The 16,022-nt window shown below is 28.7% G+C and overlaps 7 protein-coding genes across 7 annotated transcripts; 6 read left to right on the forward strand and 1 right to left on the reverse strand.

Moving 5' to 3' along the window:
- Positions 1-145: 145 nt before the first annotated feature.
- On the reverse strand, positions 146-2,005 carry DFA_00303 (uncharacterized protein; the record flags this gene model as incomplete). Its single annotated transcript, XM_004357962.1, has 2 exons — positions 146-1,486; positions 1,691-2,005. 2 exons carry the CDS (start codon positions 2,003-2,005, stop codon positions 146-148), a joined length of 1,656 nt encoding a protein of 551 aa, XP_004358019.1.
- A 166-nt stretch (positions 2,006-2,171) lies between these two features.
- On the forward strand, positions 2,172-2,985 carry DFA_00304 (uncharacterized protein; the record flags this gene model as incomplete). Its single annotated transcript, XM_004357963.1, has 2 exons — positions 2,172-2,936; positions 2,965-2,985. The coding sequence occupies 2 exons, from the start codon at positions 2,172-2,174 to the stop codon at positions 2,983-2,985; spliced, it is 786 nt and encodes a 261-aa protein (XP_004358020.1).
- A 55-nt stretch (positions 2,986-3,040) lies between these two features.
- DFA_00305 (uncharacterized protein) lies at positions 3,041-9,420 on the forward strand (the record flags this gene model as incomplete). The annotated part of the gene is made up of 10 exons (XM_004357964.1): positions 3,041-4,371; positions 4,408-4,643; positions 4,838-5,576; positions 5,620-5,882; positions 5,968-6,821; positions 7,659-7,790; positions 8,301-8,584; positions 8,653-8,779; positions 8,854-9,178; positions 9,251-9,420. The coding sequence occupies 10 exons, from the start codon at positions 3,041-3,043 to the stop codon at positions 9,418-9,420; spliced, it is 4,461 nt and encodes a 1,486-aa protein (XP_004358021.1).
- Positions 9,421-9,829: 409 nt separating this feature from the next.
- On the forward strand, positions 9,830-12,872 carry DFA_00306 (uncharacterized protein; the record flags this gene model as incomplete). The annotated part of the gene is made up of 9 exons (XM_004357965.1): positions 9,830-9,848; positions 10,154-10,248; positions 10,312-10,989; positions 11,260-11,355; positions 11,418-11,501; positions 11,575-11,904; positions 11,986-12,246; positions 12,315-12,485; positions 12,573-12,872. 9 exons carry the CDS (start codon positions 9,830-9,832, stop codon positions 12,870-12,872), a joined length of 2,034 nt encoding a protein of 677 aa, XP_004358022.1.
- A 242-nt stretch (positions 12,873-13,114) lies between these two features.
- DFA_00307 (uncharacterized protein) lies at positions 13,115-13,907 on the forward strand (the record flags this gene model as incomplete). Its single annotated transcript, XM_004357966.1, has 3 exons — positions 13,115-13,167; positions 13,253-13,627; positions 13,718-13,907. The coding sequence occupies 3 exons, from the start codon at positions 13,115-13,117 to the stop codon at positions 13,905-13,907; spliced, it is 618 nt and encodes a 205-aa protein (XP_004358023.1).
- Positions 13,908-14,378: 471 nt separating this feature from the next.
- On the forward strand, positions 14,379-14,570 carry DFA_00308 (uncharacterized protein; the record flags this gene model as incomplete). Its single annotated transcript, XM_004357967.1, has 1 exon — positions 14,379-14,570. The coding sequence occupies one exon, from the start codon at positions 14,379-14,381 to the stop codon at positions 14,568-14,570; it is 192 nt and encodes a 63-aa protein (XP_004358024.1).
- A 624-nt stretch (positions 14,571-15,194) lies between these two features.
- Positions 15,195-16,020, forward strand: DFA_00309 (uncharacterized protein; the record flags this gene model as incomplete). The annotated part of the gene is made up of 3 exons (XM_004357968.1): positions 15,195-15,247; positions 15,328-15,684; positions 15,753-16,020. 3 exons carry the CDS (start codon positions 15,195-15,197, stop codon positions 16,018-16,020), a joined length of 678 nt encoding a protein of 225 aa, XP_004358025.1.
- Positions 16,021-16,022: the final 2 nt, after the last annotated feature.

Below are 16,022 nucleotides of genomic sequence, written 5' to 3' on the forward strand. Positions count from 1 at the left end.
CATTATTACTTGGAATGGGAACTTTGTTAATTGAAAGTTTATTTAATTTTATGAAGAGAATAAGAAAAGCATCATGTTGTGGTGCAACAGTTGATCTAACACAATCAACAACACAAAATAATAATACAAATAAAAATTAATATTATTAAATAAAACCAAACTTGTTCCAATTATCTCTCATCTTTCTTGCTTTCTTTTCTTCTAGAGATATATCACTCCAACCACTTGATTCTTTAAATGGTACACCATTATACCTATTGAGTAAAAATTTAATTGAATGATAACCACAAGTTGTACTATTTGATGCTTGATCAATAACTTTATTTACCTTGAATTTTAAATAATAATCTGGATTGATTCTATCAATTAGTATTTTTAATTGTTTCATAAAGTCGTCTGTTGGTTCTTGGCCAAATGAATCATAATATTCCACTGATTTATCTTTATCTGCATCAATATATACTGCAACCCAATGACTACCTGGTTTGTTATGTTTATCCAAATTCATAATAAAAGACATTTTGTTGTTTGGTGCCAATGTATCCACTTGATCACTTGCTATTACTCCTTCAAATCCTTTTTTATGATATGGTTTCATTATTCTTTCAATTTCGCTATCATAAAGACCTTGACCAACATTTGATCCACCACCACTTCGACCAAACTTTGATTGACGAGCTTCCAATACAAGTAAATCAATTAAACTAATCCTTTGGTTCCTTGGCATTTCTTTTAATTCTGTACCTAAATTGGTTGATAGTTTAGATGAAGACATTGTTGAATTTAAATAATCACTTACCAAATCATTTACATTTAATATATTATCTCTTGGAATCATTTTAATTAATTCATTTGATATCACTTGATCTTGAATGAGTTGCAATGGTTCATATTCGAGTTGATCTAATCTCTCTTGTTCTTGTTCTTGTAATCTTTCTTTTTCTATTCTCTCTTGTTCTAATCTTTCCATATCTTGTTGATACTTTTCTTTTAATTGATCTTGCATCTCTAATAATGAATCAATTTGTTCATCTTTTTTTCTTGCTTGATCAAACTTACCTTCCAATACGTCCATTCTCTTTTCTGCCAATGTTTGATTATGAATTATTTGCATTGATCTATCATCCTTTTCATATCTCCTCCTTGCTTTTTCTTCTTTTTCTTCAAGAGACGAATCAAACAACATTGATAATCTCTTTTCTAATTGTTCTATTCTATCATCTTTCTTTTTTACCTTTTCTTTCTTTACCTTTATTATTCCACTATGATCGTCATCATTTGTTAAATCTATAATCTTTTTCTTTGTTTCTCTATCCAATTCTTGTTGATTCTTTAAAAGAGATTCTCTAAAGTTTGAATCTTGTATTGATTTGATTATTGCTACATCATTCTGAGGTCTACTCTGTTGTTGTTGCTGCTGCTGTTGTTGTTGTTGTTGTTCTAACAATGCTTCTTTAATCAACTTTTTAATCAATACTTTATCATTCTTTTTTGATCGAATATATATCTTTTCTATTCCATGTTGTATAAATCTACCTCTTTTATCTCTTCTCAATCTTAATGGTCTCTGCTTTCTTTTCATCATTTTGTATTATTATACAATATGATTCTAAAATAATTAAAACTTCATGAATTTGATCAAATTATTCTTTATAATATCAGACTCTTTTATACAATGATTATTTATTACTGGTTGTTTTATCTCTTTTTCTACTAATGGTTCTTCAATGATTTTCGTGTTACCTTTTTGTAAAGCAAACATCTCGATCAGTGATTCCATTTTTTTATTTATTTGTTCAAAATCTTTTTTGTTATTATCTATTACTATTCTTTTCTTTTTTGTATTATTTGTTCTTTTCTTTTTAGGAGTATTATCAATAACATCATCAGAATCAGAATCATCATCATAGTAGACATATTGATTTTTTTTAGCATCACGTGCTTTTTGTAGATTTAGAGCAGATGTAATTGATCTCTTATCTTTCTTTTTTATATCTTCATCCATTTCTTTTTTTTATTATATAATTAGTAAAACATAATAATCATTACAATATTTTTATAATACTTTTATAAAAGAATAAAACATCTAGAGTTAATCAAATAATTTAAAGAATAATAGTAATCATAATAATTTTATAATAATCTTTTACTATTTATATATAATAAAAAGTATGTCTATAACACATAAAAAGCTATTTTATATAAATTCACACAATAGAATTAGTGGTACTAATTCAAGATTTAAATATAGTATTACCTATTATCCACAGGACAAGTTTGATAGAGTTGCGTTATTACAAGCAACAATACCAAAATCATTTTATACAGTTAGAAAAAATTTAAATTCTTTTACCTTGATTGAAGATGATCAATCAACTGTTATTACTATTCCCATTGGTAATTATTCAAGAAAATCATTACAAGATACATTGGAAAAGAAATTGAATGAATTGTCACCAAACCAAGTTAAATATGCAATCAATTGGCCAACATCACAACAACCAAATACTGGTAAATATATTTTTACTTGTGCATCGACAAGAGATATTCAACCAGTCTTTTCTTTTACTAATCAATTATTTCGTCATTTAGGATTTGATAAAGATACAAAGAATCAATTTGTTAATAATGTATTGGTATCAACAAATGTTATCAACTTACAATCAGATAATGTATTATCTATTCATTCCGATTTATGTAGTAATGGAGATGATGATATATTACAAGAGATTTATTCAGCTGCTGGTAGTCCAGACTTTTCAAACATACATTGGCAAAATTATGATTTGGAAGCTTACAGTAAACAGTTGGTATCAAACACAAAGACAAGTTTTACAATTTATTTAACAGATCAAGATGGTAATGAAGTAAATTTAAATGGTGTCAATATGAATTTGACTTTAATATTATTCAAACATAATGATGTTTCTCAATTGGTAAGAGGATATATAAATTATTTATTAGTCAAAGAAAAAGAAAGTTTAGAAGTAACTGACGAAATTTAATATTATCTTTTTTAAATATATAGAAAAAAAAAACAATGGAACAAGCAATATCAAGTCAATTTGATTATAGACAAATGGTTGGATCAGGACCACAGTATGATTACACAAAGGTATATCCTCAAGCAGGTACAACTCAAACATCAGTATACCAAGGTGGTAATGATACTATTTTTGAAATTCCTCCAACCAAAGCATACAATTTGAGTAAGTCTTGGTTTCAATTTACTTTTACTTTACCTGCAACCAATGCAAAGTTTGGATTTGTATTTACTGATTTTATACCTTTTTTTAGACAGATACAAGTTTATACAAGAGGTGGTATTTATTTAATGGATCATACAAACTTTCATTTACACTCGAAAATGGTTACAAAATTAAACAAAAAATTACAAGATACACTCAATACTTTTAATTCTGCGATAAATACAGCAAACCAATCATATATTCCATGTTATGCTTGCAATACTTTGGCAGCTGCAAATATTAGATATGATGGTAGTGCATGTGATAGAGCATATACAGAGCCAGATTATTTGTCATGTGGAAATCTGGCCAACACAGCAGTCAATCTAAACGTTACCATTCCTTTTAGTGAATTGTATGATTCAATTTTATCTGTTGATAAAGATATAATGTTGAATGAAGCATTATTGGTTAGATTTGTTTGGTCAGAGTTGTCAAATATTGGTTTTGGTGCAGATGCCTCTCTTACTCCTCAAACAAATCCTGTTGCTTTGACTGCTCCTAATGGATTTAATGTGCAAGGTATGGAAATACATTTAGCAGTTGAAAAGAGATTTGATATTATTCAAAGCTTACAAAATAAAATTGCAAGCCCAGAAGGATTTTCATTACTAATACCTTATTGTTTTACAAATCAAATTTCTTTAACAGGTACCAATCAACCAGTATCACTAAGAGTAAATAGACAAAATGGTATTACTTTGGAAAGAATTTATCATAGCTTATTTGTTACTGCTGCAGTTGCAAACTCTGCAATTTACAACAATAATTTGGCATCTACCAACTTGGATCATTTCTATACAAATGTAAATAATACTAGACGAATGCAATATGATTATTATCCCAATTTAAATGATGACTTTAAAGCGCTAAGAGATACACTTATTGGTTCAACAATTCAAACACCAAACATTCACAACTATAATTGGTGTTGGTTGGAAAAATTTGATGATGGATCATTTGGCATTGGTGATGATAATATTATTGCTGGTATTGATTTAAATTTGGGAGAGGTCAAATGGGATTTTATAGGATCTCTAAGTGTTGCAACCAATCTTACTCATCAATCAATAGTGGTATGTAAAAGAAAATTGGTTATAACTTCAAATGGATTAACATTAATGTAAAAATATTATTTCATAATTATAAAATAATATAGGAAAATGAAATACAACAAACAAACAATTATTAAAACAATACCAATTAGTGGTATCATTCCTGGTGATCATGGAAGATTAATGGTTCAAATTAATTTGGATTTTGTTCCAGATCTTATTACATTAAAACTCTTTAGTGTAGATGGAGCTTTTCATCAAGGAACATTGTTTACCATTAGAACTTCACTGATCAGTGACAACAACCTTTTTTCTTTTTCAAGCCCATCAATAATCAATTGTAATTTACATTTTACAAACAAAAGTGGAGCAAATATTCAAGGAGTTTATTATTTTGAATGTGTAGATCAAAACAACCAATACAATGAAAACGACTTGGATTTTGCAGCAACCTTTCAATTTACAAAATTTTAACAACCCAATAGTATAATAATAATAGAATGATAAAAGTAACAAAAATTAATAATATAATAGTAGAACCAATTAAACTACCACAACAACCAAAGAATGTTAAAGGATTGGAATTATTTGATCAACTAAATGCAAATATATTGGTATGTGCACCAAAGAATAGCGGAAAGACAGTAGTCATTAAAAAAATAATAGATGAATGTACTAACAAACAAACAAATGTTATTATTTTTTGTGCTACAGTTCACAATGATCATAGTTGGTTAGAAATACAAAATGATTTAAACAAAAAAGGAATATCATTTTTGGCATTTACAAGTATTTATGATGAAAAGGTCAATGTATTGGATGCTTTTATACAAAGTTTACAAGTAAAAGAAAATGGAACAAGTAAAAAATTAATATTGACCAACGATATGATACGAGTAGAAAGAAAAGAAAAACTAGTTGCACCAGATTATTTAATTATTTTTGATGATTTATCAAATGAATTAAAAGATCCAAGTATTACCAAATTAATGAAGATTCAAAGACATTTTTCAACAAAAATTATTATTAGTACTCAATCATGGAAAGACACTTCATCACATATAAGAAAAGGTAATTTAGATTATGTTTTATTATTTAAAAATATACCAATTGAAACTTTAAAAATAATTTATGAAGAGCTATCACTAACTATTCCTCTCAAATTATTTTTAGACATTTATTCTTTTGCAACCAAAGAGAAATATCATTTTCTTTATACAAGTCGTAATGGTGATTATAGAAAAGATTTTAATCAACAACTAGAAATTAAAATGTAGGACATTCAATATATAAAAAAAAATGGCAAACAAAAATAGAGTATGGATTTCAAATGATGGAGCATGCATGTATACTGGTTTGAGTGGTCAACATGGAGATGGTTTTGGTGATTGGTTCAAGAAAGCATATAATTTTGTAAAAGACAACAAATTGGTATCTAGAGGAGCAAAGGCACTTGGTGATGCTGGTGTTCCCTATGCTGGCAAGATTGGAGAAGTTGCAGACAAATTGGGTTATGGGCATAAACCTAGACGTAAAAGAGCACAAAGAGGAGGAACTCAATATGGAATTAATGGTGGAGGTAAGAAGAGAAGAATGACAAGAAAATAATATATTAATTATTGATCAATTATTAATATAAAAAAAAATGACATCCAAATTTGTAGATTTATTAAATGATTTTCAAGATATTGCTATTGGACAAGTTGATGAACTTACTATTACTGATCAATTAATAGTTGAAAATACAACAAATCAAATAGTTTTTGGTGATTTACAAGTCATATTAAATGTAGATACATCATCACAATCAACAATTATTATTCCAACTATTGGTGAAAAGAAAATTGCTCAAGTTTTATTGACAGAAACAGATCAAACTATAAATGGGCACAAAACCTTTAGTGAAAGTTTGCAAGTAGACAAGATCATTGAAACAAATGAAATGAAAACAAATACGATTACTCCTCAATCAGGAGGAGCCATTACTATTGGAGGAAATTTGGTGGCAAGTGGCAAAACAACAGTAAATGATCTTCAAATTAATGGAAAAGTAAGTATCAATACATTACAAATAGATAATGTTGAATGTGATTCACTAACAACAAATACCATTACAGGAGATACAATGAATATTGAACCAACAAAATCTCTTTTTCTAAATGCACCATCAGTAATAGCAAACCAATTATCATTTGTCAATCCCATTGAAGGTTATATTCCTACTCCTTTAAATTATTATGAATATTATAGCAATTGGGTGCAATTTAAATATAATATATCAAGTGGCTCGTATGTTTATTCATTTAACCCAATACATTATGTTAGGATTGGTAAGCTTGTTACTCTTTGTGTTGATTCATCAATTAAAATAGTAATGAATGGACCTGCTAACCAAAACTCGGTAGTGTATACTGACGTTGGGGTTGTTCCTAAAAGATTTAGACTTCGAAATCTACAGATGGTTACAATGTCAACATACCAAAAAGTTTATCCATCTTTATCTATTCAACCTTGTAGGGTTTGTTTGTTGCTCAGTGGACAGTTGGTAATCCAAAATAGTGATGGAAGTGGAATCTCCTGTGATGGCAATCAATACTTTTCAATCGATCCATTTTCCATCAGCTATGTTGCAAATGATATTGATTGGTAGTTGGTTAAAATTATGAATCTACAAAATCAATCCAATATTTTTCTTTTTTTTTGAAAATAATGCTATCTTTTTTAACCTAATAACTTTCCTATAAAAGTATTAAAAGTTAAAATTAAAGTACAAAATAAAAATAAATAAATAAAAAATATAATTCTAAAAATAATTAACTTTTTTAACTTAATAACCTATAATATCATAATTGAATGAGCCCCGCAAGGGCGAATGGTATATACTTTTTTTTGGGAGCGCAGCGATCCAACAGCCGAACCACACACGTTGGTGGTGGAGTATAGTAGTTCAAGTGGAATTGATTTTTGATGGTGATGATATCATTTTCATCTATTTTTGTCAGTATAATATGTGGGAAATTTAGAAATCACTTGTTGAATATTAATGATAATATTGGGCATATATGACGTACATACAACTACCATTTTTAACAAGACACATTTATAAGAATAGAATAGAATAGAATCCCCATTTATTGGTGATGATGGAAGCGATCATTTAGAAAGAACCCAATCATTTTTAAAATTCCACTCCACTTTCTTTCTTTCTTTCTTTCTTTCTTTCTTTCTTTAATCGTTGATTTTATTTATTTAAAAATAGAACTTGGAATCATTGTATCCAAAATTGGAAATCTTAGTGATTTATCAAAAATTTGATTGGATTGATTGATTGATGCTATTAATAAATCAAGAAAAGAATGCAGTTAATCGTGTTTATAATATTGTTGTTACACTATCATGTGTTCACAAGACAGGATCTTTAGATCAATTAGATCATTTCGATCAATTAGATTATATTTTTTTAAAACCAGGCTTAAATGAAATCCTGGTAACAATTCATTGAATATTATTTATAATACATATAAATGATTCATCAATTGGAATTAATTATCAAAGTATTAATATATTCATTATAAATAAAAAATATCTTTTAAAAATTAATTAATTAATTACTTTACTTTTTTTTGGGTTATGACTCACAATGAAAAATGATTCATTACACTCTCTTGAGATGATGTGCTGAAACTTATCTCTCTCACTCTCTTTTAATTTATAAATTACATTATTATACACACGCACACTCACGCTCATACATAGATAGATAGATCTATTGTTTTTGTAATACATTATATTTATTCAAATTTGTATTATTACAAGAATAGTAATAGTTAAAAAAAGAGTAGAGAGAAGAAGAGTCGAGTAAAGCTGTGTGATCAATCAATCAATCAATCAATCAATCAATCAATCAATCAATCAATCAATCAATCAATCAATCAATCAATCAATCAATCAATCAATCAATCAATCAATCAATCATCTGAGATATAGATAGATATAGAAAGAAAGAAAAGAGATCATGTCATCAATACCAACAATCTTATGGAAATTATATAAATTCTTTGTACATTTATTTACAGGAACATCAGAGATTGAGAGAATATGTCATGACTATGAGTTGGGTGGTCATCAGAGAATGATGCTCATTGAACAGAGTATCAAGTTATCGACTAAACTCAATGATATCAAGAGAGCAATGTCTCACGAATTCGATCCACAAGATGTTGCTCAAATGATTGCTGACACCAAGAAAATGAATAGAGAATTACTTGCTTTTGAATCAATGTATGACAATAAAGTAATAATATATTATGATGAAGCCAATTACTAATTTACAATGAATCAATCTATAGAATTTCAAATTTAGTATCAGCATTGGAACCATTGAGTAGACATGAAACATTAAAAACAACTGTAAATACATTAAAGGATGAAAAATACAACACTGAAAATAGATCACATGAAGAGAAATTGGAAAAAGTATGTAAATTATATTTATAAATAATATAATAATGGTAACCTAACAAACACTTACCTTGGTTACTATTTTTTAGTTGTGGGATGATCTTTGTCCAAATGTTAGAAGATCTTCAAGACATACATCAGAATGGGGAGAGATTGGATTCCAAGGAAAGGATCCAGCCACTGATTTTAGAGGAATGGGTGTTTTGGGACTTGACAATCTATCATACCTTGCAGACAGTCATCAACAAGAGGCTCATAGAATGCTTTTATGTGCCAACAGTAAATATAAATATCCATTTGCAATCACTGGTATCAACATTACTGGTCTATTGGTTGGTCTACTTCAAAAGGATTTATTAAGAAATTATTTTTATTATTCTGGTTATACTATTGATAAATTTAATGATCTCTATGGTATGTTAATTACTTATATAATCACTACACACAATATAAATTAACTTATTATTTTAATTTAATTAAATTTAGCTCAAGTATTTATTCAATTTAATGATTTCTATCAATCAAAGAAACCGGAAAATGTAATGCAATTTGGAACCATTATGAAAGAGTTTACAGAATATTTGAAAAACAAATTACTCAATGCAACTTATAATCCATCAACCAATTCTTTTGAAATTGAATGGGCACCTTTATAAACAAATATCCAAATAGTATTTGGTTGAAACTTTTGTATACTCGTTCCAATATTGACCATTTGTGTTTTATTTATTTATTTGTTTGTTTTGGTTTTGTTAAGTACTTACATTGCTTATTGATTGAGAGTTGATTCTTGTTTCAACTCTACTATACTCTACTCTTACTCTACTCTGTTCTTTAAATCCTTTGTCGACCAACTCATATACCAATATATTTACAGCGCTGTATAAGGGTTGACAGACAAAGGATATAAAGAACAGAGGTAAAGTGTATCACTGTTAAAGCGGTGGATGATGGTCATACTATCCAGATAATTTTCAAAGGCTTTGTGAAAGTCCTAACTTTCACCAATATTAATCACAAATAATCTAGTACCATTGTTATTGACCTATACTTTCTTTCAAAAGAATGACTTTTATGAGTATTAGTAAATGATCAAATGAGATGAAAGGAAATGTATACATTTCTCACAAACCTATTACGCCAGACACGTGGTATGAATTCGTTGTTCCTATGCCGATGGATTTCGGGGTGACCTCCGAAAGACCCTAAAGGATGACCATCGAAAATGTTGAATGTCTGAAAGACTACCTTGCACTCCAATTCACTAGAAAAGAAGATGATGAATTTGGATGTATCCACTGAAACAGTCATCAACCAGAGAAGAACAATGCGTAGTAGTAGTCGTGCCTCTCCCACCTGCAAGACCAGACGAGTATGTGTACAATTAAGATGAGCATGATGATCGTGAACGATTGTTCATGAAGATCTTCACTTCTGTGCAAGATGTTGGATATAAAAAAAAACCAAACAAAAATAATAATAATGTATTAATAATATTTTGAACCAAATTTAATGGAAGATAGATAGATAGATAGATTGATTGATAGATGACACACAACACTACAACACCTTTATTATTAGTATTTAAATCAAGGTATTTGACAAAACTGATATTCAAACATATTGAAGAGATTCATAAACAACAAGAAGAAGAAGAAGTAAAAGATGGTACCGGTAGTATCATCAATCGAGCATTAAAAGGTAGAGAGATCATCAAACGTGGTGTTCTATCAATGATATCAATCTATGCAATGCCATGGAACTTTATCAAACATTATTTAAAGGTATCTTTGTCATCTGATGATGATGATGACACAAAGATATTCAGTCAAGTTAAATTAAATATTATCACAATGTATTGTGGTCATCGTAATGCAACTTTGGATACTCTTATACATTTGATTGATGATTGGGCACCCGATTTCGATCCTCAAGAAACACATTCACATTTGGCTTCATATATTGCTGAAGTTGGTCATGTCGATCTATTAGAGTATCTTATCAATAGGTATCCAAATATCAACCTTGATTCAGCTGGTGATATTGCCGCTGAATTTGGTCATTTATCAATATTAAAGTTATTGGATAATCTACCAAAACAACAACAACAACAACAACAACAACAACAACAACAACAAATGCTCTGCAATATTACAAGATATCTCTCTAAAAATGCAATGTATAGAGCTGTTTCAAATGGTCATTTGGAAATTGTAAAGGTACTTGTATAATGAAATTAAATTAAGAGAGAGAGATAGATGATCGACAAACCAAACAAACAACTTACATATATATATATATATATATAAATTTACATTATAGTTTCTACATTATAATGTTGAAATTAATTATAAAAAATTGAATGATGAATATCAAACTTGTATGATTGATCTGGCTGCCAAGAATGGATATTTTGAAATATTAAAGGTATTGTATAGCACAAAATAATATTATAATCAAATGTAGACTAACCATTCTTAATATCATTTAAATAGTTTCTTCATTTAAATCAAACTCAAAGTGAGATCCTCCAGTGTACGACTTTTGCAATGGATAGAGCTGCTCAAGGTGGTTTCTTTGAGATTGTCAAAGTATGTCATTATTAATTCAATGTATATTTACCAAAATAACTAATATTATTCTATAAATATAGTTTCTACATTTTAATCGTACAGAGGGTTGTTCAGAGAGTGCTATGAATTCTGCCGCACAGATTGGCGATATTGAAATGTTAAAGGTATAAATGAAAACAACCAAAACAAAGACAAGAGAGAGATGTCACATCTCTAACCATATTTTAAATTCAATAGTTTCTACATTTAAATAGAACGGAGGGATGCACAACTGATGCTATGGATCAAGCATCAAAGAACGGATTCATTGATATTGTTATATTTCTTCATGAAAATAGAACAGAAGGTTGCACGGTGGATGCTATGGATAATTCAAATAGTTTGGAAATCATTCAATACCTTCATAATCATCGCACAGAAGGATGCACAAAAGCAGCCATGGCAAGAGCCGCAGAAAACGGAAAATTAAATATAGTCCAATGGTTACACTATAATAGAACAGATTCTGGATGTTCAAGAGATGCTATTGGAAATGCAGCAAAGAATGGTCATATTGATATGGTTAAGGTATGCTAGATCAATTATATATATTACTCTATTATAATTTATACCAACATCCAATTCCTTTTATTTTTCTCTCTCTTTTAGTTTCTATTTAATAATAGGACAGAAGGATGGGATAATAATGCAACTGATCGTGCAATCAATTCAAATGGTAGCATGGAGATGATTACATTTATTCATGAAAATCTTTATACTGGGTGTTCTTCAGATGGAGTAAATGCTGCCGTCATTAATGATAGATTAGATATAATCGAATATTTACATTATCATTACCCACAATCTAATATTTGGTCAGTTAATACAATGGATTTAGCTGCGAGATATGGCCATCTAAATATTGTCAAAGTATGTATGAATTTAAATAGATATTTGATCTCTAATTAACAAAATTAATTATCTTTTGATTTATATAGTTTTTAAAAGTAAATAGATCAGAAGGATGTTCAAATATGGGATTAGAGTATGCGTGTGACAAGGGACACTTTCAAATTGTTAGATATCTTTCTGACAATATACCAAATATTAGGATATCACGTGATGCTATGGATAATGCCGCGCGTAATGGGCATATTGATATTGTTCGAGTGAGTATATTGAAAATAATTAATAATTAATAATAATTAATAATAATAATTCTTTGTACTAATACTTTTTCTTCTTATTTGATTTAGTTTTTACAATATAGTAGAACAGAAGGATGTACACCATTGGTTGCTATTAATGGTGCAGCTCAAAGGGGGCATTTACAAGTAGTAGAGTTTTTACACAAGATTCGTAATGAAAAGTGTTCGTCAGAAGCTCTCCTCGCTCACCATTTATGTAAATCCAATAATTATACAGATGTGTTTAGATATTTGGTTACGAATCGTATGGTATCAAAAATGCAAATATTAGATCATCTTGCAAAATACTCTTGGTTTTGTTATGAAGTACTTGATCTTGCCAATCAATATTTAAATTCATCAATATAATAATAATCAAAAAAAAAACCGTGTGGCAAATCAAATCAAAAAAATGATGGGCCATCGATCTAAAAATGGGTGCATTGACAACATTGGAACCCCGTAAACCCCATTTCCAATAAAACATGTCTCATTTGTTTTGCAACAAAAGGTAATCATAATTATAGTTATATATCAACAAACTTATATTATAATATTTATAGTTATATATTCAACAAGAGTTTCAACAACAATAGAAGAAATAGGTAAAAATGAACTTTATACCAGCCAATGCAGGTGTATTTTTAATTTATGGTGTTGCTTGGTATGATGGAAAAGAATGAAATGAAATGAATCCTTTGTGAAGAGTTATAATTAATATTAATCAAAACTTTCTTTTTTCTTCTTAGGATATTACTTATAGTATCATTTGGTACTTATTGGTATCGTATGGAAAATGCTATAGCGTTTGAAACTAGTTATTTTTCCTTTAACAAGATAAAGACGGTAGATGATAATGATAACTATTTTCCGATTACATTTGCAGAGGAAAGATTAAATGAGAGATTTCTACAAATACTAAAGATATCATTTGCATTTTCAGTGTTGGCATGGGCCATTCTTAGTTTGACATTATTGTTTATCTTTCTTTCGCTTGCTGGTATTCTCTCCAAAATCCCATTACCATTGCCTGCCATCACAAAAGTAATTCTGCCTGTCATTACACTAGGTCTTTGTCTCTTATCAATGTTTATCTTTTTTGGTACAAGTAACGCTAGATACGAGTATGTTTGTAAAACAAAGTATTGATTTGGAATCATTACAACATGATTAATTCTAACAATTTAATTTACCAATTTAATTTTTATTTATAGGGATTGTAGAGAACATTTTAAAGATTCTGCTTGTATTAAAGAAGAATTCACATTTGTTTATGACAATTCATGGGGAAAAGGTGGACCTTACACTGGTTGGATTGTTGTTGTAGTTAGTACATTTCTAGTTTTAGTTGGTGGAATCATTTCATTTTTATTTGCCAATTATGATGGTACTACTCCTACTTAAAAATAATAATAATAAATCAATAAAAAGAAATTTTAATCATTTTAGCACATTGATAGATTGATCAAAGATTTGGGGGTTGGGTTAGCCAAGTATTTAAAGTTGAGATTTAACCCATATCTTCAAAAATGGATCTGACATGGTATGACAATAATTAAGTGATTTGACAAGTGTGCCATTTCATGCATGCGATGGTTCAATAATCAGTGAGCTTGCAATAAATTATTAATATTAATTAAAAAAACAAGATAAAAATAGATTTGGAAGGATTTTTTTATCATTATTTATTTTCTAAAAATATATATCAATCATGTAAACAACTAATAAAATTATATATTTATATATAAATATATTTAATAACTTTGTAAATAATGATTTTTAAAATAGCCAATGGATTTGTATTTTTTATTTTTGGTGCTACATGGTAAGAAAGAAAGAAAGAAAGAATGAATCAAAACATCCATTTTTATTAATATGGTTAACTCTCACGGAACTTCTTTAGTGGAAACAGACTTTAATTATAAGTTTGTAAGAATATTCAAGTTATCTCTTGCATTTTCAGTGTTGGCATGGGCAACTCTAAGTGTGACACCACTGTTTATCTTACTTTCAATGTTTGGTATTCTCACTAAAATTCCACTACCATTACCTCCATCACAAAGATAGTCCTTCCAATCATTGCTCTATTTTTTGTATTCTATCAATGTTTATCTTTCTTGGTGTTGGTGAAGCTCGTTACAAGTAAGTGAATGATTGAGGAAATAATAATATTTTCTGTGACATACATTAATTCAAAATTTCTAACAATTAATTAATTGATTGATTTAGGGATTGTCTTGATCACTATGAAGATTGTCGTGAACGTGACAAGTTATTTAGATATGACCATTGGGGAAAACATGGACCATACATTGGTTGGATTGTCACTGTAGCTGGTACCGGTATAGTTTTAATTGGTGGAATCAGTTCTATTTGCCAATTATGATGGTCTTCCTCCTTCTCCATTATCGAATTAAAATAATAAATAATAATTGTAAATCTATGTATTTATTTTGTTTTTGATTGACCAACAAAAAAAACAATGATGTTCACAATTCCCCCTTTTTGAACCGTTAATGATCCATAAACAGGGTGGTGGTGATTAAGGGTTGCTAATTGTATTCATTTTTAATTTAAATAAGAAAGAAATAACATATTTTGAATAAATATTTATACCAATCAATGAATTTGAACTCAGTCTCTACAAATATATTATATTTGTATAAAAGTTTATAAGTTTTTTTGGAAAGAATGAACTTCAAACCAGCCAATGGTTTGGTATTTTTAATATTTGGTATTGCATGGTATGTATTAATATGAATTAAATGAATGGAAAGATCATATCATTAAATGTATTGACTTTATTCATACATACATAATTTAGGGTATTACTTATAGTATCATTTTGTACCAATTGGTATCGTATTGACAATAGTGTTGGTGATACAACCTATTTCTTTTATAACAAGATCAAGATAGGAGACCAAACCACTCCATTGGAAGAGACAAGTTTGAACGAGAAGTTTGTAGGAATATTCAAGGCATCACTTGCTCTTGCAGTGTTGGCTTGGGCAACTCTCAGTTCGACATTATTGTTTATCATTCTGTCATTTGTTGGTATTCTAAAAAAAATACCATTACCATTGCCCATCATTACAAAGATCATCCTTCCAGTGATTGCCCTTAGCTTCTGTATCTTATCAATGTTTATCTTTGTTATTTTAGGTGATGCCCGTTACAAGTATGTACAAGAAGAAATATTATTACTATGAAAATTAATTTCGCTAACATTCATCATTCTTTAAATAGGGATTGTGTGGCAAATTTGAATGGAGACTCTTTTGATTGCAATCAAGATGATATTAAACGTTTTGTATATGACAATGAAAAAGGACAAGGTGGACCTACTACTGGCTGGATTGCCGTTCTAATTAGTACAAGTTTAGTTTTAATTGGTGGAATCATTTCAATTTTATTTGCCGAATATAATGATGATGGTACGACTACTACCGCTATGTATGCTCTACCAAATTATAATTATAATTATAATTATATATTAGTTCATAATAATGAATGAAT

The sequence above is a fragment of the Cavenderia fasciculata genome, assembly GCF_000203815.1.
Source record: "Cavenderia fasciculata unplaced genomic scaffold Scf_Dfasci-F-a-11f03.f1-5, whole genome shotgun sequence".
Taxonomy (NCBI): domain Eukaryota; phylum Evosea; class Eumycetozoa; order Acytosteliales; family Cavenderiaceae; genus Cavenderia; species Cavenderia fasciculata.